The sequence below is a fragment of the Anarhichas minor genome, unplaced genomic scaffold (genome assembly GCF_050575085.1).
Source record: "Anarhichas minor isolate MPS153535 unplaced genomic scaffold, ASM5057508v1 ptg000067l, whole genome shotgun sequence".
Taxonomy (NCBI): Eukaryota; Metazoa; Chordata; class Actinopteri; order Perciformes; family Anarhichadidae; genus Anarhichas; species Anarhichas minor.
Genome location: NW_027466513.1, coordinates 4,559,445 through 4,583,522, shown reverse-complemented (window position 1 = coordinate 4,583,522; position 24,078 = coordinate 4,559,445). Strand labels below are relative to the sequence as shown.

The window sequence follows — 24,078 nt, the reverse complement described above, 5'->3', positions numbered from 1 at the left end:
CTGTAACAAATAGAAAGCACGATGTTCAAGGCCATACAATTAGTTTATTGTACATTATACAGCCTTCAATGCACTGTAGGCCTACTACAGTATACAATCCGACAGTAAAAGGGACAAAAATCAAAGGAGTCAACATGTCATCAATGTGCTTCTTCTTGTCTTTGGGCTGGGTCAGGCCAGAGCACTTCGTCGACATCACAAGCAATATTTTCTCTCCTGAGGGAACGGGGGAAGAAGCCTCTTGTGTGCCGTATCCAGCCCTGACATGATTCCTCACCTATATCACCACAGGCTAATTCCATGGCTTGCAGCAGATTTACTCTGGTGTAGGGTTGTCTATCATACACTTTCCATCTCCATGAGGAGAAAAAATCCTCAATCGCATTCAGGAAAGGCGAGTATGGAGGGAGGTACAAGGTCACAAACTGACCATTGATGTTAAACCATTCCCTTACCTGAGCAGCTCAGTGGAAACTGACATTGTCCAGCACTATCACATTAGTGGGAATGGGATTCTCATTTAGCTCTTGACCCTGCTGCTCAAATAAAATATCTCTTAGATTGGCCAGAAATCTTAGAAGATGCTGGGTGTTATATGGCCCGAGTGTAACATGGTGATGTAGAACACCATGGTTGCTGATAGCAGCACAGATTGTGACATTGCCACCTCGTTGACCAGGGACTTCAACAGTGGCCGCTGTCCAATCACGTTTCGGCCTCTCCTTCTCCTCTTTGTTAGATTGAAGCCTGCTTCATCGACAAAGATTAACTCATGGGGTCTGTCCAAGGATTCCAAGTCAAATATTGTCTGTGTAGGAATACAATATAATGTATGTAGAATTTAGTAAGTTGTACAGAGACAGTGCTATATTGTAGAGTTCAATTAGGCCTACTGTATGCACTTCTGATTCACATACATTGTATGTACTGAAGAGTAATGTCATTCACATAGTATGTGGCAGTACTGTAGACAATCTGGGTTACATTAAATGTGTCTGAATGTACACTTACTTGCACATACTGAGCTCGCAGTTCTTTCACCCTTGGTGAGTTGCGCTCAAAAGGTACTCTGTATACTTGTTTCATTCGTATCCTGTTACGATGGAGGACACGGTCAATTGTGGAAATGCTCACACTGTCGATTCCCTGGAAGTGTGTGTTGTCTTGTATCACTCGTTCCTGGATTTCTCTGAGTCGTATTAAATCATCTTGAAGGACCATGCCCACTATAACGGTCTCTTGCTCCTGAGTGAATATAGCTCTCCTTCCACCTGCATGTGGCAGCCTTGCAGTTCTACAAAAAGTAGATGTGCAGTTACAAAAAATATTCATGCAGTACAATACATACAGTGATGAACTTTACAAATGTCTATTGAAACAGCTGCATATAGTGTAGTACAGTAAATTTGCAATTACAAAAACACAGTAGCATACTGTACCTGTTCTCTTCTCTGAATGTCCTCACTATGGTGGACACAGAAAATGGGCTCAAATTGGGGTGCACTCTAAGTCCTGCTTCCCTCATTGTCAGTCCGTGGACTATAACATGGTCTATGACTGTTGCTCGAATTTCATCAGATATTTCCACTCTTTGTCTTCCTCTTCCTATTCGTCCTCTTCCTCTTTCTTGCCCTCCTCCTCTTCCTCCTCGTCGCCCACCTCGCATATGCACTTGTCCTCGTCCTCTCACATTGTTTCTTCTATCCATTCTCAGACTTTCTCCTTCCCACCTTCAACCACCTGTTTGCTCTCTAAACTGGCTTATATTGGTTGTGTCACATCATTTGATACAAGTGAAATCAATTTTGAGTGATTGTGTTTAATCAATGACATGTGTTCTCTATTTGTATTTGTTTGTTGCCACTTGTGTTTACCAGTATGGATGACATGTGCATTAGAGTGCAGAATGTGTTTAGAGTTTTGCTGAAAAGTCTAAGTGAGATCTGCAAATTGTGTTTTACCAAGTGAAATAGTTTAAGGTATTGACAACAGACTGCACAATTAGCTAAATGAGTTCAGGCAACTGAGAACTTTGTTCAGCCAATGGGTTTTAGTGTTTTAGCAATTGAGAAAAACTGTAATGTGGATGATTTTGCACGGTTGATGCTCAAATGGATGATCTGAAAGGACCGTGAATGTATTAGCAATGGAAGGGACCAATAACGAGCTCCACGCAGAGGAAGGGAGGTTGTGTATGGGGCCATTATTGAAAGTGACGTAAAGTGACGTAAAGTGACGTAAAGTGACGTAAAGTGACGTGATATAATGACGAGGATAAAGATGCATTGGTCAAACCAACAAAATTATTTAAAACGTCCAAAGACAGCAAATATGTCTGGATTCACTTTGAGAAATGCACGTATGAAATGATGCACAACACATGAACAATATTTATATTTGATAGAATCATGCAGCCCTAAAATAAATGTGGGTTTGGATGAACGAGAAAGTATAAAGACCGCAAAAGCACTCACTGGGGGGGAGGGGAGATCTTTCATTCAGGAGACCGCAGTTCGTTCCTCGTGTGAAACGAGAAGTCAACGATGATTTATTTCAATTTAACAGCAATTCCAGTAATTCCAATTAACGATCTTTTCCTAAACCTAACTCAGCAGTTTGACTACAACATAGTTCAGTGGCCTAAACCTAACTAAGCAGTTTTGTTGGCTTAAATAAATACTTTGTTTCCTGTGAAGACAGAAGTTTATCATGCAGACTATTCATGTAACGTGTCGCTGGACTTTAGTAGGAAAACGCACAAAAAATATTTTTGTGCAACATATTTTGGTAAAATATCAGACGAATCTTTGTATGAGGATACTTCCTCAGCAGTCAATATCATTTTCTTGACCTTACAGCTACTAAAGGGGAATAACAGGAACGTTATATGTTAAGACGTCTCCGTGGAGCCCCTGAGATGTTAACGTCTCCTGCATGTGTAACTTCTTAAATAAGTCTTTTTTGGGGTGTTTTATGAGTGTGTTAACAGCCAGTCGGTCTCCATGTTGGTTGCAGTGTGACGGCCCAGCGGAGCCAGGAGGATGCTGAGGAGGTGGAGCGGGAGCGAAGGAGGAGATCCAGGGAGACGCAGAGAGGAGAAGGGGGCCCCTCCTGTCCGGAGGCCCCCCAACACAACGAGCTCCCACACGACACAGAGTGAGTACACGACGCTGCAGCTGGATTATGTCTCCATGTAAATACAACTGTGACAGCTCAACGTGTCCTCGTGCAACAGTTTGTCTGATATCTTTTGAAAAACGTGTGAAAACACTCCTCATTTTTATCGTGCGTTTTCCTACGAAAGTCCGGCAACATTTGATGCAGACAGTCTTTTCAAAATAAAGTTCTGTCTTCACAGGAAAACAACTGTTATGTTTAGTTTTTTTAAACAAAACTACTTAAAGAAAAGATTGTCGTTTGAATTGAAATAAGTACGGAAGTGCTTCTGGTACATCTACGAATTATGGCGCATTATTTTTTGTACGTCGAGCTAAGAATGCTGGATGAGACGAGCCCAACCTGCTTGTTGTCACGTGGCCGTAGATTCACTTCAGTCTCAGTCAAAGTGATGCAGATAACATACATTTGTTTCTAAATATAGTTTGTTGTAAGTAGTTTCTATCTCCCCGTCTCTATGTACATTGTTCTGCCTCAATTGTTCTGCGACATGTGTTCGTCTTTCTGCTCCAGTCTTGTGAACACGATATCTCAGCAACGCTTGAAGAGAGTTTCTTCAAATTTGGTACAAACATTTTCAACCATTACTCAAGAATTCATATGACAATTATGACAGTTTCACACAATTGTCTAACAGGATACATTGATGACTTGATGACATTTTGGACAGACATGGATGTAAACTACAATTTGACTGTTTGATGGAGGAATTCAACCGTGAGGCGGTTATTCTAGTTCCTTCATGCACAGACTGAAGAAACGTGAACAACAGATCAATCAAACATTAAGCATCATTAGCATAGAAGCTCAGTTTGGACAGATGTCTTTGAGTCCTTTTGTTTTGAGCTTTGTTGGTGGGGTGACCATTTAGTTTGTGTGAAACTGTCCTCGATGTTTACAGCTGAGTGTAAATCAGCTTCAGTGCTGATCACAGGGGAAAAGACTCCAGCGATGCTGCAGGTGGACGAGCTGCCGCATCAGTTTTGTGTTTGATCAGTCGGAGACGTGACGTCCCTCGAGGGGAAATGTCCTCATGAGACTGTGATGCAGCTCACTTGTGATGTTCGCTGGTTGAATCATTAGCTTCACGGTTCCTCCTGGCTGGAGATTTGAGTCACACTAATCTACTGTAACATGCTGACTCTGAAGATCCGACAGCAAATGTTTCATTAAATGATGAAGAACACCGGCCGAAATAAAACACTGTAAGAAAGGAATGAGTTTGTATTGTGAGTATGTGTAGCTTCTTGCATCAAGTGATTTAACTGTTTAATCTTTTTTTGCAATGAATCCAGGGAGGAAAAAGATAATGAAAACATTTTGTCTAAGTATTTTATTTGCAAAATAAAAACATGACTCTTGCTGAAAGATTCATTTTGGACCAAAACATTTGTCAAAACATAAATCTGTTCATCAACAGCCTCCCAATGCTGCATCTCACCCAGTATGAGTGGAATTTGTTGAGCAGTCTTTGAGACTCCCTGCTAACAGAAGGGACTGAATATAGAGTCATAAACAAAAAGGATCCGCTACATTTCAGATTAAACTCAACTTCAACTTATAAAACACCTTTAACTTATAAAACACCAGTAGAAACTGTGTTTGCACTGTTCAGCCAACAGTGTGACTGCGTGTGATGAATCCCCTGAATTACATGAAAGTTAAACACACAGCTAACATTTAGAAACCACTTAATTTCTCCCAAAAAAACATCAGCTTTTAGGTGTTCAGTTAGTGCTGATGAGGTCCAGTCTGCTGACCTGAGCTGAACAGGAAGCCTCACTGCCTCTCTGTTTATTGTTTCCATGGGCACCGTCTCTGTTGGAGCCTGAAGCTGCAGGTCTGCCGCCTGCATCAACACTCTGCCATGTGAGAGACCTTTGGGTGACGCTCGGTTTACCAGCAGCACCAGGAGACAAACTCTCTCACCGTGTGCAGCACCATATTTAGATTCTGAGAATCTTTTCAACCAGACCAGTGGCATCACTCATCATCCAGATCTGGAGTTTGAGCATGTAGCACATTTTGGGAAAACAAGATGGAGGAGATGAGAAAAACATGGTTTTAAAAAGTGAAGCCAAAGCTTCATGTCTTAAAGCTGCATTCTCTCTAGTGTCCACCAGGGGGCGACTCCTCTGGTTGTATAGAAGTCTATGAGAAAATGACTCTACTTCTCTCTTGATTTATTACCTCAGTAAACATTGTAAACATGAGTTTATGGTCTCAATCTCTAGTTTCAAGTCTTCTTCAATACAGCATGATGTTCATTTAGTACATTATGGTCCATTTAGAGTCAAACAGACCATAAAGCAGGGGATGCTTTAGGGCGGGGCTACACGGTGATTGACAGGTCTGGGAGTTGTCTGTGTTTTCGTCTTACAACTTTAACTCACAGTGTGTTTCCACTTCATGAAAGTGAATTGTCTCTGAGTTTTTTAGTGTTCATCCAGAATCATAAATAGATCTTTGCTTTTACCAATTTAAGCTAGAAAGTACCTTCAATCCTCTGAACCACTGACATGGTTGTATCACGTCTGCATTTCTTTCAAAATAAAACTTCCGACCAATGGCTTGACTCCACTTCCTGTCAACGGTTGTCCACTTGGTTCCCCTCAGGTCGGATGAGGCGCTGAAGCCCCGGTGCTGCCTGGTTCTGGAGGAGGACGAGGGCTTCAGCGACTGGAGCCACAGGTTGGAGAATCGTAGTGAGCAGGAGGTGCAGGATGTCTGCAGGGCCGGGCTGCAGAGACCTTTAACACAACGGTGGAAACCAGAGCCTGAAGAGGAGAAACGGCAGGAGGGTGAAGAGGAGGAAGAGCAGGAGGGATGTGAGCCCAAGAGAAGCAGTCGGTATCAGGAAGCTTCATCAAGACCTCCAGAGAAGGTGAACACTGGGGTTTTAGATGGAGCTTGTCTCTATTGTTCTGGCTGTGTCTCATATTCAGCGTGTTATGATGTGTTATTGTTTCATGTATCCTGATTTTAGTGCTTTATAAATAAGCTTTATTGCAAGGTTATTATCAGGTATATTGTTGCTTTTTAAATGACAAAGGTTGAATTATTTAATGCATAACACAGAAGGGCAATGAGGCGCAGGGTTTCTTTGAGCTGAGACGCTTTGTCTGTGTCTTGTTGATATGATACAAAATATCCACAAAGGTCAAACTGACGGCACGAATAGAGAAGAAGAAGAAGCATGAATGGAGAGAGGACGGACCGCCGGTCTGTGTATTCAGTTCTCCTCCTTTGTTGTTGTCCATTGTTGTTGTTCAGCACGTGAAGCCTATGTAATTATGATAATAATGATAATAATAACTATATTTATATAGCACCTTTAAAACAAAGTTTACAAAGTGCTTTGACAGACAAAGCACTGCAACATAACGACATAACTGCAAGACAAGCTAAACTCTGATTAAACAGTACAATGGAGGAAATACATAAACCAATCAATACGATAAGAACAAACCTAAAGCGCATGAATTAAATAAAATGAAATAGTAAAAACAACATTTTACAGAAAAACGGTAAAAAGACGAAATCACATAAAAGCGAGTCTATATGGAGGATGTGACGGTTGGTCTTTGTAGTGTTTGTCCCGCCTCTCCACCATCGGGATTGGACGGCTGGGTAAAAAAGTGACGGTGAGGAACAAAGCGTTCTATCCAAAGCTTAACATTTATAAACTTTTATAATCTTTGTGAATACCCAGCGCTCCCATTGCAAAGAATTCAAAAAAGGAAATACTTAACAGACAGCTGCTCGTCAACAGCACGGTATTGCAATACTGCGGTTATTGCGACGGCCCTGCGGCCCAGTCACACACAACATTTTGCAAATGGGGCTTTTGATACTACAATCTTTTTCTGGTGTTGCAATCTGGTGTTGCAATCCAACAAACACTGATAATACCACTGGGTTGGGCATTTGTTTTTTTCTGCGTTACGATTTTCAGTTTGAAATGCCTTCACAACTATTGGATGGATTACCGTGAAATGTGGTTCAGTTCGAGCGCCATCATCGGGTCCAAAAATTTAATTTGTCACGAAACAATTCACATTCTACACTAAGATGGTAAAAATGGTTAGCATTATACCTGCTATTAAACATCAGTGTTTTAGCATTGTCATTGTTAGCACGTTAGCATGTTTATGTTAGCATAATGCCGTCGTGCCAAAGTACAACGTCACGGAGGTGCTAGCATGGCGGTCGACCCTTTGTGTTGTTCAAATATTCAATAGGAAAATAAAGACAGTAATAACAGTAGAGATGTTACCCGCTTTGCTTTTGGTTTGTTTTTAGTTGTCCGTCGACAGAAAGGAAGTCAGGATGTCGTACAGCTCAACGGTCTTCCTGTCTCAGGACGCCAGGCTGCAGCACGCCGTCGGCCAACCAGCAGACAGGACGTCCTACCTGGTGGCGGGGACGATGAGGCCATGGTGTGCACTCTTTATCTCCCTTTTCTCTTTGCTCAGTGTAAGCTGTGTTTGTATCGCTCAGGACAAATTATACCAATGGAAAGTCAATTAGGAGCCTTATTCATGGTGGACACACAAATTAAATACATCCACCTGACTAAGCAACAGTCAGAGCAAGTGATGTACTTTATAATATCGAAAAAGACGACTATCGGTAGGCGGGAGGGGAGATGGATGGGTCCAACAAACAGGATTTTCAACCAGAAGGCGGGTGTTCAACACCAAGTTGATGTTTTATGGTGGTGGTTTTGTTGCCTAAACCTAACTGTTGGTGGTTTTGTTGCCTCAACCTAACTGTTGATGGTTTTGGTGCCTCAACCTAACTGTTGGTGGTTTTGTTGCCTAAACCTAACTGTTGGTGGTTTTGTTGCCTAAACCAAACTATTGGTGGTTTTGTTGCCTCAACCTAACTGTTGATGGTTTTGGTGCCTCAACCTAACTGTTGGTGGTTTTGTTGCCTAAACCTAACTGTTGGAGGTTTTGTTGCCTAAACCTAACTGTTGGTGGTTTTGTTGCCTCAACCTAACTGTTGGTGGTTTTGTTGCCTCAACCTAACTGTTGGTGGTTGTGTTGCCTAAACCTAACTGTTGGTGGTTTTGTTGCCTAAACCTAACTGTTGATGGTTTTGTTGCCTCAACCTAACTGTTGGTGGTTTTGTTGCCTCAACCTAACTGTTGGTGGTTGTGTTGCCTAAACCTAACTGTTGGTGGTTTTGTTGCCTAAACCTAACTGTTGGTGGTTGTGTTGCCTAAACCTAACTGTTGGTGTTTTTGTTGCCTAAACCTAACTGTTGGTGGTTTTGTTGCCTAAACCTAACTGTTGGTGGTTGTGTTGCCTAAACCTAACTGTTGGTGGTTTTGTTGCCTACACCTATCTGTATGAAGTTATTTTGAGGCCAACCATGATGTTTTTCCTTCACCTTACCAAGTGGTTTTGTTGCCTGAACACAACTTTGGTTTAAACGTAATGTCATCCCAAAAGAAAAACCATGTAAACGAAACCGATAGATTGCATTTTGTGACTGCCGTGAGACTTCCACCTTATTAACCAGTTAAATCTCCTCCTCCACAGTGGAGGGGCCTGCAGGGTGGATGCAGAGGTGCAGCAGGAGGTGCAGCAGGAGGAGGTCCAAGAGATGCAGGCTGCTCCGCAGAGGGAGTCAGCAGAAACCATACGGAGCCCCAGAGATGAAGATGATCAGGAGGAAGAAGAACTGAGCTTCACACATGAAGAGAAGGAAGACCTCCATCTCAGGAGGGAGGAGAAACACCGGGAGGAGGAGGAGGAGGAAGACCACAGGATGCCAGACAAGGTTTGCTTTGCAATAATACTGCTACTAATACTACTACTACCTCTACTGCTACCTTTACTTGTACCTGTAATTCTTACCCCCAGACCTAAAGAGGACATTTGTCAGTTGGTTTCCATCGTCCATCATCTTAGTCACACCAAATTATATTTGAAACCACCGTTCAGATTTTGGATATTTTCATGGTCACCAGAGGATGAATTAAATTAATTATTTAATACATTTTAAACAATTCAGTCTTTGGCAAGGTGTCCTGAAAACCGATGAATTGTACTGTAGATATTCATGGTCCCCAGAGGACAAATCCTAATGTTTTTGTTGACTAGATGACATTACCTGTAGCTCCACAATCACACCACAATGTCTTTATACCAGATATAAGAAGATATAAAGGTGAAATCACCATAGAATGTATTGACTACATTCATGATCCCCAGAGGAGGAGCTGTTTGCAGACTTTATGAGCATTATTTAACATTATCCTCAGGCTAAACTGTGAGTTCTGCTCAGAAGATGTTTTGATTATTTGTTGAGCACATTCAGACTCCCAAGCAGATATTCCTGGTTTTAATCCTGGTGCAACCATGTAAAGCCACTTTAAAGTTAAAATAAAGTTTATTATATTGTTATTATTGTAGCACTGCAGGGTACCTTTATGGTCCACTTGTCGACAAACTTTCCATTTTTACTTGCATGACTGGATCTAAAATGTATATTGTAGGTTATGTCCAACTCTTTCACATTGTGTGGTGTTATGATGAAAATACTTCAACTACGAAGCAGCAGTGAGCTTGCACAACGCCAAATGTGTTTCTCCCAGCGTTTCATACCATTTAATTAAACACATGCATGCATGAAAAAAAAGATTTTTGGCTTCAAATCTGAAAGTAATAAAAGTGAAAGAATGCAGCTTTGGCTCTCGTGTGTGGAAATGAGACGCGCAGCCTGACGAGAGCAGCGATGATGTAAGATGTGGTAACAAATTCCTGCTTTTAGCACCAGTGGTTTGCCAGTGTTTTATTTGTGTTTTATTAGTGTTTTGCCACAAAATAACCAGGGTGAGCAGTGTGAAGACGTATTTTTTAAAGTAAAAACCAGAGAAAGAACAGGTATTAAGGATAACCGTTCCCCAGATTATAATGTTTAACACAATTAAATATTCATAACAATGCTTGTATTGACTTTTCCCGATTGATCAGACTTCTGCTTATGAACTGGTAATATTTGTTTGTGTGTTGGTGTCCTAGAGTTTGACGGAGAGCAGGAGGAGTGAGGAGGTGAACAGAAGATCTGCAGCCTCTCTTTGCTGCAGCAGTGAAGGCGAGGAGCCGTTAAACTACGGCCCCATGAGCCCCACATTCAAGGTATCTCATCAAACCACAGGGGGGTCTGTACAATAAAGTTTTACAGATTGTCTCACTTTTCTTTCTCCAAATTAAAGGAAGGATTGCCATAAAGCATAATTTTAGAGCTGCCATTCTGCAGCAGCATTTAACAACCTTTAACCAAACCTTCACTACTGTTGCTAGGCCTGTCATACTTAGAAACAGGAGCCCAGACAATGACTTACTGATGTAGATGCAGGAGCTTTCCCTCTAAAACTACATTTCCCATGAACCGGATAGTTCCCTGTTGAAATGAGGGTGTTGCCTCTTAGCTGTGGAAGAATACCACCTTCTTCCCATTTTATGTTATAAAACCAATAAATGTATCAGGATAATGTGATGAATTATGGTGAAATGATAGTGTTGAGTCATGTTAACCATGTTGTGTTGAGTCATGATAACCATGTTGTGTTGAGTCATGATAACCATGTTGTGTTGAGTCATGTTAACCATGTTGTGTTGAGTCATGTTAACCATGTTGTGTTGAGTCATGATAACCATGTTGTGTTGAGTCATGATAACCATGTTGTGTTGAGTCATGTTAACCATGTTGTGTTGAGTCATGATAACCATGTTGTGTTGAGTCATGATAACCATGTTGTGTTGAGTCATGATAACCATGTTGTGTTGAGTCATGTTAACCATGTTGTGTTGAGTCATGATAACCATGTTGTGTTGAGTCATGATAACCATGTTGTGTTGAGTCATGATAACCATGTTGTGTTGAGTCATGTTAACCATGTTGTGTTGAGTCATGTTAACCATGTTGTGTTGAGTCATGTTAACCATGTTGTGTTGAGTCATGTTAACCATGTTGTGTTGAGTCATGTTAACCATGTTGTGCTGAGTCATGTTAACCATGTTGTGTTGAGTCATGTTAACCATGTTGTGTCTCCTTCATGCTCCCGGCTGTTCCTCCAGAAACTCCTCATTCAGTTTTACCCAGTAAGTCCTGTTCATGTTTGAACTGAGCTCAAAGTCACACTTCATGTTTACTGTCAGAGTTGTTCTCGTAGTCTGCAGTAATCTGTGTCTCTTTACAGGATGAAGTGAACAACAGACTCTCAACAGACAGTAAATGCTCGGTGAGTGTAGCCTGAGGTCAGGGGTCAGGGAAGAAGCAGGTCAAGTTACTGCTAGCAGGGTTTTATGACCAACATGTCTTATCTGTATTATTATTATTATTTAGAGCTGCAACAATGAATCTATTAGCTGTCAACTGTTGAATTAATTACCAACTATATCATCATTATCATTATTATTGTTAATTATAATGATGATAATAATAATAATACAAATATTTCCACCTTGTGTCGTTCAAAGCTCAATCACGTAAACAGACACAAAGTCTCTTTTGGAAAATATAGCAAATGTTGTCTCATGTGATAAAACTTGTGTCGGTCTGTTGAAACAGGATCAGCGAGTTTGCTGGAAAGTTGAATAAAGTAACATTTTAATTGAGTCTCTGTTTTTTAAACCATAAAGGGAACATACTGTAACTCTCTGTGTGTAGGTCTGAACTCTGTGTTTCTGTTGCTCATTTCTCTAGTGTGTGTTTTAATCAGAGAACGTCTTCATTCTGGTTTCTTTAGATCATAGAGAGAACCGAGTCTCTGAGGAGAAGGTGAGTGTGTGTCTGTTTGTGTGATTTAAAAGATTAACTGAACAAATCTTCACCTGTTGGAAATGTTCCCAAAATTAAATATTCCAATGTAGTTGCAGGTGGAAAAAAACGTGTATTTGTTGATTTTATTAAATTATTTAATTTAATTTCTCAGTTTATTTTAATCGTATCGACTGTCTCACTGAGCTTTCGGTTGTTGTTATCATTGCCTTGTTTTTGCACTTTGTAAACTCTGTTTTTAAAGGTGCTGTATAAATAAAGTTATTATTATTAACATTAATATTATTTCTACATTCTTCTGAAGCAGCAGTAACATAAAGAAGACGATGCCACCTGTTGCTGTTTCCAAGATCGACAAGAAACTGGAGATGTACACACATGCTCTCGAGGTAAAACCCCAAAGAGTTACTCTTCTTCTGTGGTAAACCCTCATCCCAGTGCTTTCATCTAACCGTCCTGATTCTCACTTTGTTTCTTGCAGGTCTCCACAAAGGAAGGCAGATCTGGGAGTCAGGCGCTGACGGACCTGACGAGTCCCACCGAACCCGTCTCCTCCAAGAAGAGCCTGTTCGAGGCCGGAGAAGCCTGGAGCCAGAACGCCGTCTCAGTCTCCCCGTCTAAGGTGAATGACGTCAGCCTTATGATGTCAGCACAGCTGATACAGAACGACTCATCACTCTGATCAGTTCCTATGAGGATGTTTCATGCTGCTGCTGCTGTTGTTGGTTTCATGCATATTTCTTCTTCTCTGGCTCAGGATGCAGATGGTTTAAAAGTGGGTGTGGCTAATCTCATCAATCAGTGGGTGAAAGGAGGTGAAGACGGGAGCCGGTGCAGCTCGCCCTCCAGACCAGCGGTGAGTCAGGATTTCACTTTTTACATTCGGCAAAAATTCACAACAACTGTTTGTTTCTGCCTTTTCTCCTCAACTCTGTTTGTCTGATAACTTCCTTACATTTTCAATAAGCGTTCCTCTCTGTTCCTTCTTCTGTTTCATGGAACCAGAACCAGCATCTTTTCCTCTGCTGTAAATCATCTCAGCTCAGTTAAACAGAGCAGTCAGTAACAGTCTGCCTCCCTGTGGCTGCGTTCACCATCAGAGAGGATTTAAATAAAATAATACTTCAATAAATAAATATAATAAATCAGTTACAAATCAAACAAAAGCAAAACTCTTCCAGCTTCTATAACTGAAATCAAGGATTAATTGTAACATGTATAACTGTAAACTGCTGTTATCTTATTTACTGGGAGATGGTTGTAATCTTTAGGCATTAATAGGAAATATCTACTAAGATGAAGGGGAGGATGTCAGAAACACTGAAGTTACACGTTAAATGTTTGTGAATTTGTCTCTGATGAAGCTTCATCAACTGAATTTCAGGAGAGCTCCTCTGGTAAAAGATTTAAGTTTGTGGTGACGCGTCACGGCAAGTACGAGAAGGTTTCTGGTGATAACGACTGCAGTGAGGACGCAAACTGCCCTTCAGGTGAGTTCATTCAATCATTCATTCATTCATTCATTCATTCATTCATTCATTCATTTTAGTCTGTAATAATGTGCAACATGTTTAGATTGTAACCTGTTTACATATTTTTAGTTTTAAATTCTTTAAACTTTTCATTTAATGACTTATTTGCTAATAACACCATAAATAGTTTAATCTGCAAAACTGGTTTATTTCATTCATCTGAAGAGAAGTTATGAATATAATAGACTGATATTGGATTTGTCTATTATATTCTATTACAAGTTTGGGATTTAATTATTCTTTCTATATTCAAAAGATAATTTTTTTTAATTTAACCCAAATAACCAATGGAACAACAATTGAACAATGGAAAAAAAGTTGTTATAAAAACTATTAAAATGCATCAATGTGAGCCTCACCGTAGTTTCTTCATCCACATGAACAAACACACTCTAGTTTATTCATGTTAGCTGTGGTGCGTCACCGTTCTCTAGCTTATCCTGTGATTCAAAATGGAGAAATACAAGACGAGAGCTTCACATTGAACTTTATGCATCGTTGAGAATCACACAGTGAACAAAAGTGTTAAAGTTTTAGTTTATGTTAAGCATCAGTGTGATAAATGGGGCTGTGGTTAGCTTAGGGGTCAAGTCCCCCTCACATCATGATGGTCATCTGGGGTTAACACCACATTTTTAAACTCCCGAAATAGAGACAAAAAGGGTCAAAATATCAACAACATGCAAACACATTCTACGGCAGCATCAAAATCCTTCAGAGCTGTGAAACATCACACCCGCCATGAACGTCTTCTCCAGCTATCACTCCATTGTCGGTTAGTCTGTCTTCCTACTGCAGGCATCTTCATCATCATCATTCATTTATCATTCTTTGGTATTCACTTCTTCATCCTCGTTACAATCTAAACTCAGTGACATTGTTTTCACAAGTCCTGGACGATCCACCACGAGGCAAGAAATTACAATCCATCAAGTTCATTTGTTCATATCATCACCGTTGGAAAATAATGGATCTCAACACAGAAGAGATTTTCACGGATAAACATAAACATTCGTTTCAGTCGGTCTTCATCTACTTTCCTCAACTGACAGATTAGCTTGTAGCTTGTGGCTTGTGGAATGATTTTAATGTTGGGATGGGCTTGGTCAACAGTATTCTGTGATCGTCTCAAAATAACACCAAAAAGCTTTAATTATAATCTCAGTTTTCTCCCAAACATGCCAACGTTCTCACTGTGACAATGCAAACATGCTAATGTTTAACAAGCAACGTTTACCATTAGGCTACTGTGTTAGCATGCTAACATCTTCCAATTAGTACCAAACTGATGGGAATGTGCTTCATGTATTGAATCATAATCCAAAGTATTGAACTAATTAAAATGGTGCCAGATGAAAAGTCAGCTGTTCACCAGAGTCAACGGGATGCGTCCTCTGGGGACCATGAATGTTTGTACAACATGTATTGGCAATTAGTTTTATTGTTAAGATACTTCAACCAAAGCCCAAGTGGTGAACCAATTAACCCAACATTACTTCCCGAGAGCCACTAGAAAACAAAAAACAAAAACATCACCTAAGCACCTAAAAGCCTGAGCAGACAATATACAATAATATATACTGATATCAGAAGAAGATCTTTTAGGCATCATAGTAGTATTGTCCATATTGCCCAGCCCCAAGATGTACCAGCCTGTGTGGTTGTAGTTTCTTGCCCCAATCAAAAGCCCAGACCTCAGCTGCTTCGTTTCCATCCTTACCTGACTTCCAGAACCCTAAATCTGCTCTGACTGGACCTTCACCCTTCATCCAGCTCTGCTTTTCCTTCTTTCAAAATCCATCTGCCCTGTTGTTCCAGGAATGTAAAAGCCCTATTTATTACAGAGATTACAATCTGCCTACCAGCGGTGTACACTAAAAGCCTGTTTAGAAAAATAGAAAAAGGTAGAACATGTCAAATGAAACAATCTTCTCTCTGCATTACACTACATCTAGGCTACCATCAAATGAAACAATAACAATCTAACAAAGTAGTGTTGCACAGCAATGTTCCTTTCTTTCTTTGCATTATTTCTGTTTCTTGTGTCAAGTCACATCCTTATTAGATTTTATTAAAAGTGCAAAGATGCCACAGCTGTATTAATTGTAACTGTAATTATTTCTGACATGTAAATGCTTTAACAGCTAACTCATAGACTTATGCATCCTAAATAACCACAGCTGATGAAAATATCAGAAATATAAGTCCTTATTTGATGAAGGGATGAATTTTCTTTTAGCAAGTTTATCAGTTATCAATTACACTTTTAGTCCTTTTTACCCTCAAGAATAATCTTCCTCCTCAATGCAGGACTGATTTCTAAAATGAATTTAATTGTGAAATAAATCAACAAATTGTTTAATATCTATTTTCTTCCAAATTCCCTCTACTGATTCATTTTCTCAGATAGGTTCTCACACCTATCTGAGATCATTGCATCTTTATCTTAAATATCTGTAGTTTTCCTTGAACCAAATCCTCTTGCTTTCCTGTTGAAGTCCTTGTGTTCGTCTTCCTGCGATTTGCGTTTTATCAGCCCCTTTTCAAACACTGCTGATATCTTCGAGAGCGGCTTCTCTGCCGCCTCTTTTAGCTTCCTGGCATCAAAACGGGGGCTGTACAACAGAATCGGCAGGCGACTGACAAAAGAAGGAACTTCTCCTTGCTTGTCTTTAGGTTCCTTTTTCTTATCTGATTCTTTCTTGTTGGCGTTGATCTGGTGCATAATTCGGTCTTTGGTAGAGAACATCTGAAAGAGGAGGACGTCCCACATCTTTAACCCCATGGGACCGTCTTTGTTGTTAAGCACTTCCTGATTAGCACATTGGTCTGCCGATGACTTATCACCACCTTCATCTGTTTTCTCATTGCTGCCACTGGAATCGACCTGAGATTGGGCATTCTGCTCTGGAAACAAAAGTTCCTCTGGCTCAACGACCATGTGTTTCTTGAGCCGTGTCCATCCGCTGAGCTTACCCTTAAGGCCTTTCGGCTTCTGTGCTGCTTTAGCCTCAGTGGATGGACGGGATGTGTCCGCCGTCACGGCCTTCTTGTCAGCAGTTGAAGATGCAGTTAATGTCGCTGACTTCGTGGAGGGTTCGACCGTCGGGGCTTCCGTCGGCGCAGCTGTAGATTTGGTCCTCACAACGTCCTTGTCTTTGAGTCCAGTTTTTTGCTGAGATGGCGGTGACATTCCTCTGTTTGGGGATGGAGGTTTGACTGAGACTGAGGCCTGAGGCAGAGAGGCAGGAGTGGCAGAGTCAATCACAGCGGCTTTTACTATGGACGGTTTCATGACAGTATCTGTTGCTGGCTTTGCAGGGGAAATATTCTCTACTGGTAGCTTTGTCGAAGTCTGAATGTTACTGGTGTGCACGCTAATCTGGACTGGATCGGGGGAAGGCTTTGAGGATTTTGTTTTTACAGGTCTTGATTCTATCTGCTTAGTGGGAAGTTGTGCTTTTAGAGTAGGTTTATTGGTTGAAACAGGATCGGCAGATTGGATGGAAGGGTTAGTTTTAGCGTTCAGTGAGGATACTTTTCCTTCCTTACTGGAATCTTTTGCTCGGTGTCTTTTTCTCTTTTGCATTTGGGAAATTACCTCTACCTCTGCACTGTTAGCCAGGACTGAAACGTCTTTAGTTGTGGTTGGTTTTGAGATATTCTCTGTGATCGACTTAGCAGAGGGCTGATCGGTGCTAGTGGGTGTTTTACTTCGAAGAGGTGTAATGGGATTGTTTGTCTGGTCTTTAATGATGACTGAAGGTTTATTTTCTGTAGTATGGTTTAAAGAGACTGGAGTTTGAGGAGACTGGGGCAAGGTTGGAGTATAGCGTTGAGTAGGTGTATTACGCAGTCTTGCGTCTGGTAAAGGGGAGGCTCTTGTTTGGCTCCAAGGTTTAGTTACTCGAGGAGGGATAAGTGGGGCTTTAGCATCTCTGGTGGCTTCAACAAGAGGTTGAATATTTGTGGCAGTGTGGTTATTTAAATGAGTGTGTGAGACGGTATGTAGAGTGTGAACGTTAGTTTCTATAGATTTATTTGTTTCACTGACAGATTGCCTAAATTGTTTCACTCCAGTCTGAGAGCTCACCGAATTTACAGACGTTTGAACTTTATCTCCAGACAACGTGATTTGACTTGCAATGGTTTGCTGTTCTATACTGTTAGCCATGGCATAACCAGAAGAAGAGGAAACTGTTGTCTCAGTCTTAGACGTTACAGAATGTGTTGTTCTTGTAGGGAGACTTGCTCCAGAGTCATTGACTACTATTGGCTGAATGAAAGGGGATTGTTCTTTTACAGTGGATTTAGTTGTACTTTGTGATGCCGATGTCTCAGACGATCTGTGCTCTGCAAGAACGTTGGCGATCTGTTTACCATCTGCTTTTGACTTTGTGTAGATTCTTGTTCGAGCAACAGGGACAGAAACAGGTTTTGCACTGATGGCTGGTTTTGTTGCAGGTAGACTCTCGGGTCCGTCTAATCTCAGCTGAGGGCTTTTTGGTGTGACATGCCTCATGGCAGGGCTAGATGGCATGGTAGCTTTAATAACCTGTACAGTATTAAATGATGGTTTAATGCTCACTGCTGGGTCTGTCATCATAGGCATAATGGATTCTGTATGAGGCTTGTTGGGGACGTGAATATTGCTGCCTGAATTGGATTTGTTGGAGTGGGCAATTTCTGCAACAGGTCCGCCGTGTTGAATAGTCTCTAAACATCCTGGTTGTGCAGGTGAGACCGAGTCTGTGGAGCACTTCAATCCTGCAGACAGTTTGTTTTCACTGCTAGGCGTGTTCAGCACTGTGTTTCCTTTTAAAAGATTAGAAGCTGGTCTTGTTTCAATAACACATTTTGTTTGAATGTTTTCTGCTATAATAGCTACACTGGGGCACGCTGTTGGTGTTTTCCCAGTCAATAAACTCACTCTTCCATTGGTGAGTTGTGATTGCAGTTCTGTGCCCACGGTTGAGTTGCCGACTCTGTTAGTGTCGATATTATTATAAGTGGGGAGTTTAGGTTCTGTATTGACTTGGCTTGACACTATCGCGTCTTTAGCAGGGATGTTATGGCTGGTTCCAACTACTTGTGTGGACGCTACTGTAGCTCTTCTTGAGTTTGTGTAGAGATTTTCTCTTTGAATAACTTTATCTTGGCCACTGGATAATATGCCACTCTGTGTGTTTAGAAGTACATTCTCAATAGTTTTGGTGAGCTTTGGGAGCTCTTTTGTGGGCACATTGGAGGTCATATGTGAAGGGAATTTAACGCCTGAAATGTTGGGTAATTTGGTTGCATTGACAGAAAGGTCAGGTATTTTGGGTTCTGTGTTAGGTCTTCCCACTAAATTACCATTAACAGCAGGTGTATTTGGTGCACTTGATGCTTGAGAAGATTTCAAAGTGAGACTTTCTCCTGGCAAATGAATCTTGTGTCCTACTGTTTGATTATTCCTGTGAATTTTAGTTTCAGTGCAAATCTGTTGTGGGAATTTTGTGCTTTGGACCGCTGCAGATACTGTGCTGAGACTACACTGTGCAGAACATACAGATGCTGTGACAGGCTCATGTTGCAAAACTGATCCTGTGGTAGCGATAATTGATTCTTTGGAGAATATTTTTGAGAATTGGGCCTCAGTGTTTGTTTTGTTGAGGATAAGTTCGGTATTACGAGCCACAGAAGGCAAAATGTTCCCCGTGTTTGTTTTATTGAGTAGAGTAACTTCTTCACTTTGTTTATGTAAAACCGCTTCAGCAGCCACTTTACTGGACAGTGTTTTTTCCGAAACCAGTTTGTTGGCTTGTTGTATTCCTAAGATTAATACACCATTTATGATGGCATTCCCAGAGAATTTGGGCTCTAAATCTGTGGCAGGAGACGGAACAACCAGGTTTTTACGATCAGCTAGGTCTTTAACAGGCTTGGCAGTGGGTTGGACATTGAGACCATTTGCTGTTGATGGACTGACTCCACCGGGAGTTTTGAAAGACTGGACCGGAGATATGTCTACGTGTCCTGACTGTTGTTTGGCATTTGTGACCTTGGATTCTCCTTTTGTAGGTGTTTTCTCAAGATTGCAACCTTTCTCCATCCCTTTTAAACTACGCTGTTTTTCAACATTTGGTTTTACTTTCACTAAGGGTGAGGAAGAACTCGACAGACCATTGCTATCAGTCAGGCATGGAGTCGTATTTCTCGTTGCCTCTATAGAAAATAGTGCCACACTTTGTGTGTTTGGCTCACCTGCTTTAGACATTGGTATTGGATCCTCAGAGTATGAGGCTTTTGGTGTGGATACATCACTTGTGGATTGTTGCATTGTGTTCTGTGACAAGCCAAGGGGAAGCTCAGGTTTTATTGTGTCCACGCTAGATGTTTTAAGTGATTGTATTCCAATACTTTGAGCTGCAGACTGAGTTTCCTCAAACAAATCTTCGCTACGTGTGACGATCCGTTCCGCTGGATCCTCAAAATCCCTTGGAGGTTGTAAAATGCTTGCAACAGAAATCTCCACCGAAGACGGAAGATCTTGATGTCCATTGATTTGTTGTGTTGCATCAGACTTTGACACGTTTACAGTTACGTCTGACTGTGTTTTATTCGAAGAGGTTCCATTAAACCTGCGGGTTGCAGGGCTGTGATGGGATGCTTTAGTCCTTATCCCTCCATAGGCTGCATACTCAGATGGAGTAAGCCCGTAATATGTCGATTGGGATTTGTGCTTTGAGGTCGCTAATGGCATTTGATTCTCCAATAGTGACAACAAAGACTTACGTGCATCGACCCCAGGGGGACGATAAGGGGACGACAGGGGGGTTGGACTTGGTGGTGCTTCAATTGAAATCACTGGCGTAGGGTTGAGAGTATTTGGTACAGAAGACAAAAATGATGGGACTTTTGGCAAAGAGGAAGCCTCACTTTCAGAAACTTGGTTTGTTTGTAGTTTTGGGATGACTGGTTTTATTAGTGTTGGTTTTACCACAGCAGAGTAAAGTGCAATCATACTTGATGCCAAGTTCTCCCTTGGGTACAGATCAGTATTGGCAAAGCTTAGATTTATCATACTCCTTTGTGTCTCCATCTTTTCATAATTGCTGGCTTGTTTGATAGCAGTAATGTGATTAACATCAGTCCGCTTCAGTTCTTCTGCGGCAGACGGAGGTTTACTTATAACACTGGTTTGAATCGCTGATTTCTGTCTTGGAGCTTCGTTGGGAATTGCAGGAGCTTGTAGATCTTGGGAGGACTTGAAAGCAGCAAATAAAAGTGGGTTAGGTTTGGATATTTCAATAAAGGGCGTGGACACTCGAGCTGGTGTAGAAGAGGGAGTCTTAGGTCTTCCACATTGGGACATGGACGCATTCCATTTCTGATCAGATTTCACCACTGACACAGCTGTTTTCTTTCTGTATACGTCAGAAAACGATGCTCCCTGGTAGGTTGGGTTTATTGCTGTAAGGTCCTGGATGGAGGGAGGTTTAGAGATCTCATAAAACGTTGCCTTCGATGTATAAATCCTGCTTTCAATGGCGTCGGGCCTTGTCTCTTTAACTGCTTCAACAAGGGATATTTTTGAGGCTGTTATCTCAGGGGACATCTGGCTTGGAACAAAGTTGCCATTACTGGTAGGTCTGGCAGTCCAGGACGACGTCTGGCTCTCAGGGTTATCCTTTGAACCGGCGTTTGTCTCCCTCTGGCTGGGAACAAAAGGTTGTGTCTGAGTGTTTGGAACTGATAGCAGCACTGGAAGAGGAGGTAGGTCTGCAACCGGAGAAGGTCCCGGGCCTGGACCACAGTGAGGGGCGGCTGGGGATAGGGTCAGGCTGTGAGTTGATATTTTAGTGCTGCATTGCGACACAGCGACCGAAGGGACTGTTGTGACTAACCCATGGGAATTTGGTGTCATGTTTAAATTGAAAGCAGAGGGAAGAGTTGGTGCTGGAAGCCGCTCGGGTGGTGATGGGGGTGGTGAAACCGAAGGTGGCATCATGAAAGGAGTCACGTCATCGAATAAAAAAGAGGAGCACTCATACAGCGGAGCCACCTGCTCCTCAGAAGTCCTGATCTGAGCTATGTAGGACAGAGGGGGGAAGCTGCCAGTTCGGCCATAGGAGCTGCTCCGAGGATGAGGGAATGCAGATGCAGAGTGATCGTAGAGACATTCAAAGGGGAAACTGGACACTGAAGGGTCCTCAATGTAGACCGAATCCGGTGTCCTTGGTGGGCTGGACTGGTCGCTGTGCTCGAGGTCTGTGCTCGCCTCGTTGACAGGTGACAAACAGGAGCGAAAGGGGACGGGCGTCTGAGAGAGGCTCCCTTTTTTCTTGGCTCTCTTCTTCTTGAGTTTCTGAAGCCTCGCGTTGTCTTTGCCTGGTTTTGGCAGTAAGGGCGGAGGATACTGCTGGGAAAGGTCAGGCTCCAGCCCGTTAACGTAGCTGACTTCCATCAGCATTTCTTTAGACCCCTGCAAGACAGACGAGACGCATCAGTCTAATTATCTTCAGCCCAAAATCCACTTATGTAATAACAGCAAAGCAGACACAAAACGGTCAAATTATTCATCAAAAGAGGCCTGTCATGTAAAAGTTGGTTTCATCATATTTGCTTGATAACAAAACAAATGCTTATAATATAATTTGTAGTCAAAGTTTCCCAAAAAAGACTTAAACTGAGCCAAGAGCCAACAAATGTTTCATGAGGAGGTGACACATCACACGGCTGCTTTAACAGCCGTCGGAGCACATCTCTGGTTGCGTGGTGGGATGTTCTCTATCAGTGGGCAGTTGTTGGAAACATTGAGGAGTTTTGTTCCAATACAGAGGTTTTTTTTCTTTATTATGGATATAATAGATATTTGATTATGGTCATCAATTGTGTTTAATCAAATACAATAAGTTGTTTTTCCTCCTTTTCAGCTGGACAGTTCTTTGAAGATTTGTGAAACCTGGACCTGGATCAATTTTGGATGATGAAAACTTTGATGCTGCACAAACCATATTCACTATCACTTTATTATTCTCTTTATTTCAAGCTTTAGGTTGGAAATGTACTTAAATCATGTTGTAATGACAAATTTATTTTTACCAAAGGTAGTGAAGTAAATAGTGAGTTTTGTCTTCTGTTTGCAGGTAGAATAATAATCTCAGCAGTAAAACATCTTTTCTTACAATGAAATAACTTCAATTAAACACATTCCTGATGTTCAATTCCTCAATACTTTAGTCGTTGGTGAGTTCCTCTGTTTGCTTCCTTTGTCAATCACTGTGTAGGCGAGCTCATTATTGCTTCTACTGTGTTCCCGGTGTCGTGTACTCAGCTGCTTCTACAACTGTACTGATTTAACCCAAGCTAATGGCTTCGAGACAAGTCTGCAGCTGGCTTTAGAAAACTCTGAGCTGTCGTGACAACGGGCTCATTAGCAGGTTTCCAAACTCTTGATTGGGTCCTGAAGATGCTGCATGGCTACAAGAAGCGTCACTATTGGAAATAGAAAGGCATGTAAAGCGGTCGCTTATTGCAAGGCTGCTTTGAAACGATGCCAAACTACTTATGAAAATAGTCTCTCAAGGAGACAGTCGGATTTAAAAATGACCTCTGCAGGAAATAAAAGTGAAGGCAAAGGAGGATGATTGACAGGTCCAGGAGGGTGACCGGGTTCCAGAGGGGAGGAGGGGCGCAGCAGTTAGCTCATGCTCATAAGAAAAGAAACTTAAAACCTGAGAAGCAGTGAATTGCGTCCAAATTATTTTGTCATTAGCATTACAAGTAAAACAATAAGAGGGAGGTCAAAGGTTAGAAGCATAATTAACTGACAATAAATGTAACGTGCGCTCAGGATTATAAAAGACAAAGACATGTTTAGTTTCCAGTTTGAGCGGCAGCTGAATTTTGACATACGTAATGTATAAAAGCTTATACAAACAGTAATTCATATTAAAATGTGACTGACATTCTACAGTTGGTTTTGTTCACTTTATAATAAACATTTACTTTTTTAAATTAATTTAACAAGAATCTTCATTCGTCACTACCGAGGTAGAAGCTACTCTTCCTGGGATCCGTAAAAAAACGAACTCAAATTTAATTAAAATCCAAAACAAAAAAGGGAACAAAAACAAAAGAAAACCAGCAAACTACAAAAACAAATCAACAAAGATACTACTTTCAATTACAATAATAACAACAAACAACAATCTGAACAAAAAAACACAAGAACAACATGCAAACAAACCATAAATAACAATAAAACTGCTCATGAAAAGAACAACAACAGGTATCTGTATTGTTCTATTTCTGTCTGCATATGCCAGCTGATCTTTGGGGGTGACACGAGAAAAAGGTCCGGGGCCTATTTTTAGACCGAGGGGAAATAAGAGCAAACAGCGACCGACTGACACGGAGCACCTGCTGCCCGCCGTCCTGCACTCACACACACACACGGCCTCAGTCTGCTGGAAATCAATCCCACGGCCCAAATCCTCTCAGAGCTGCGCCGACTGTGAGCTTAGCCTCGTGTTTCGTCTTAACATTTATTATATATGTCATGTTGGCACCAGTTGGGTCTGAGAGA

General features: G+C 41.4%; 1 protein-coding gene and 1 long non-coding RNA gene across 2 annotated transcripts; one reads left to right on the top strand and one right to left on the bottom strand.

Annotated features, from left to right (window-relative positions):
• Positions 1 to 694: 694 nt before the first annotated feature.
• LOC142934115 (uncharacterized) lies at positions 695 to 1,611 on the bottom strand. Its single transcript, XR_012947680.1, has 3 exons — positions 1,440 to 1,611; positions 1,012 to 1,294; positions 695 to 808 (listed from the first exon to the last, which is right to left on the bottom strand). It is a non-coding gene; the product is annotated as an uncharacterized LOC142934115 (long non-coding RNA).
• Positions 1,612 to 10,224: 8,613 nt separating this feature from the next.
• LOC142934113 (lymphocyte-specific protein 1-like) lies at positions 10,225 to 22,634 on the top strand. The gene is made up of 9 exons (XM_076078518.1): positions 10,225 to 10,328; positions 11,271 to 11,294; positions 11,393 to 11,434; positions 11,942 to 11,973; positions 12,278 to 12,362; positions 12,455 to 12,595; positions 12,731 to 12,829; positions 13,358 to 13,463; positions 22,424 to 22,634. The coding sequence occupies exons 1-9, from the start codon at positions 10,311 to 10,313 to the stop codon at positions 22,447 to 22,449; spliced, it is 573 nt and encodes a 190-aa protein (XP_075934633.1). The 5' UTR covers positions 10,225 to 10,310; the 3' UTR covers positions 22,450 to 22,634.
• Positions 22,635 to 24,078: the final 1,444 nt, after the last annotated feature.

What these genes read in the sequence shown, in the direction of transcription:
- LOC142934113 (XM_076078518.1), top strand. An exon ending in TCCTCATTCAGTTTTACCCA is followed by an intron (nt 11,295 to 11,392) that starts GTAAGTCCTGTT and finishes GTCTCTTTACAG; the next exon opens with GATGAAGTGAACAACAGACT. An exon ending in GCTCGCCCTCCAGACCAGCG is followed by an intron (nt 12,830 to 13,357) that starts GTGAGTCAGGAT and finishes ACTGAATTTCAG; the next exon opens with GAGAGCTCCTCTGGTAAAAG.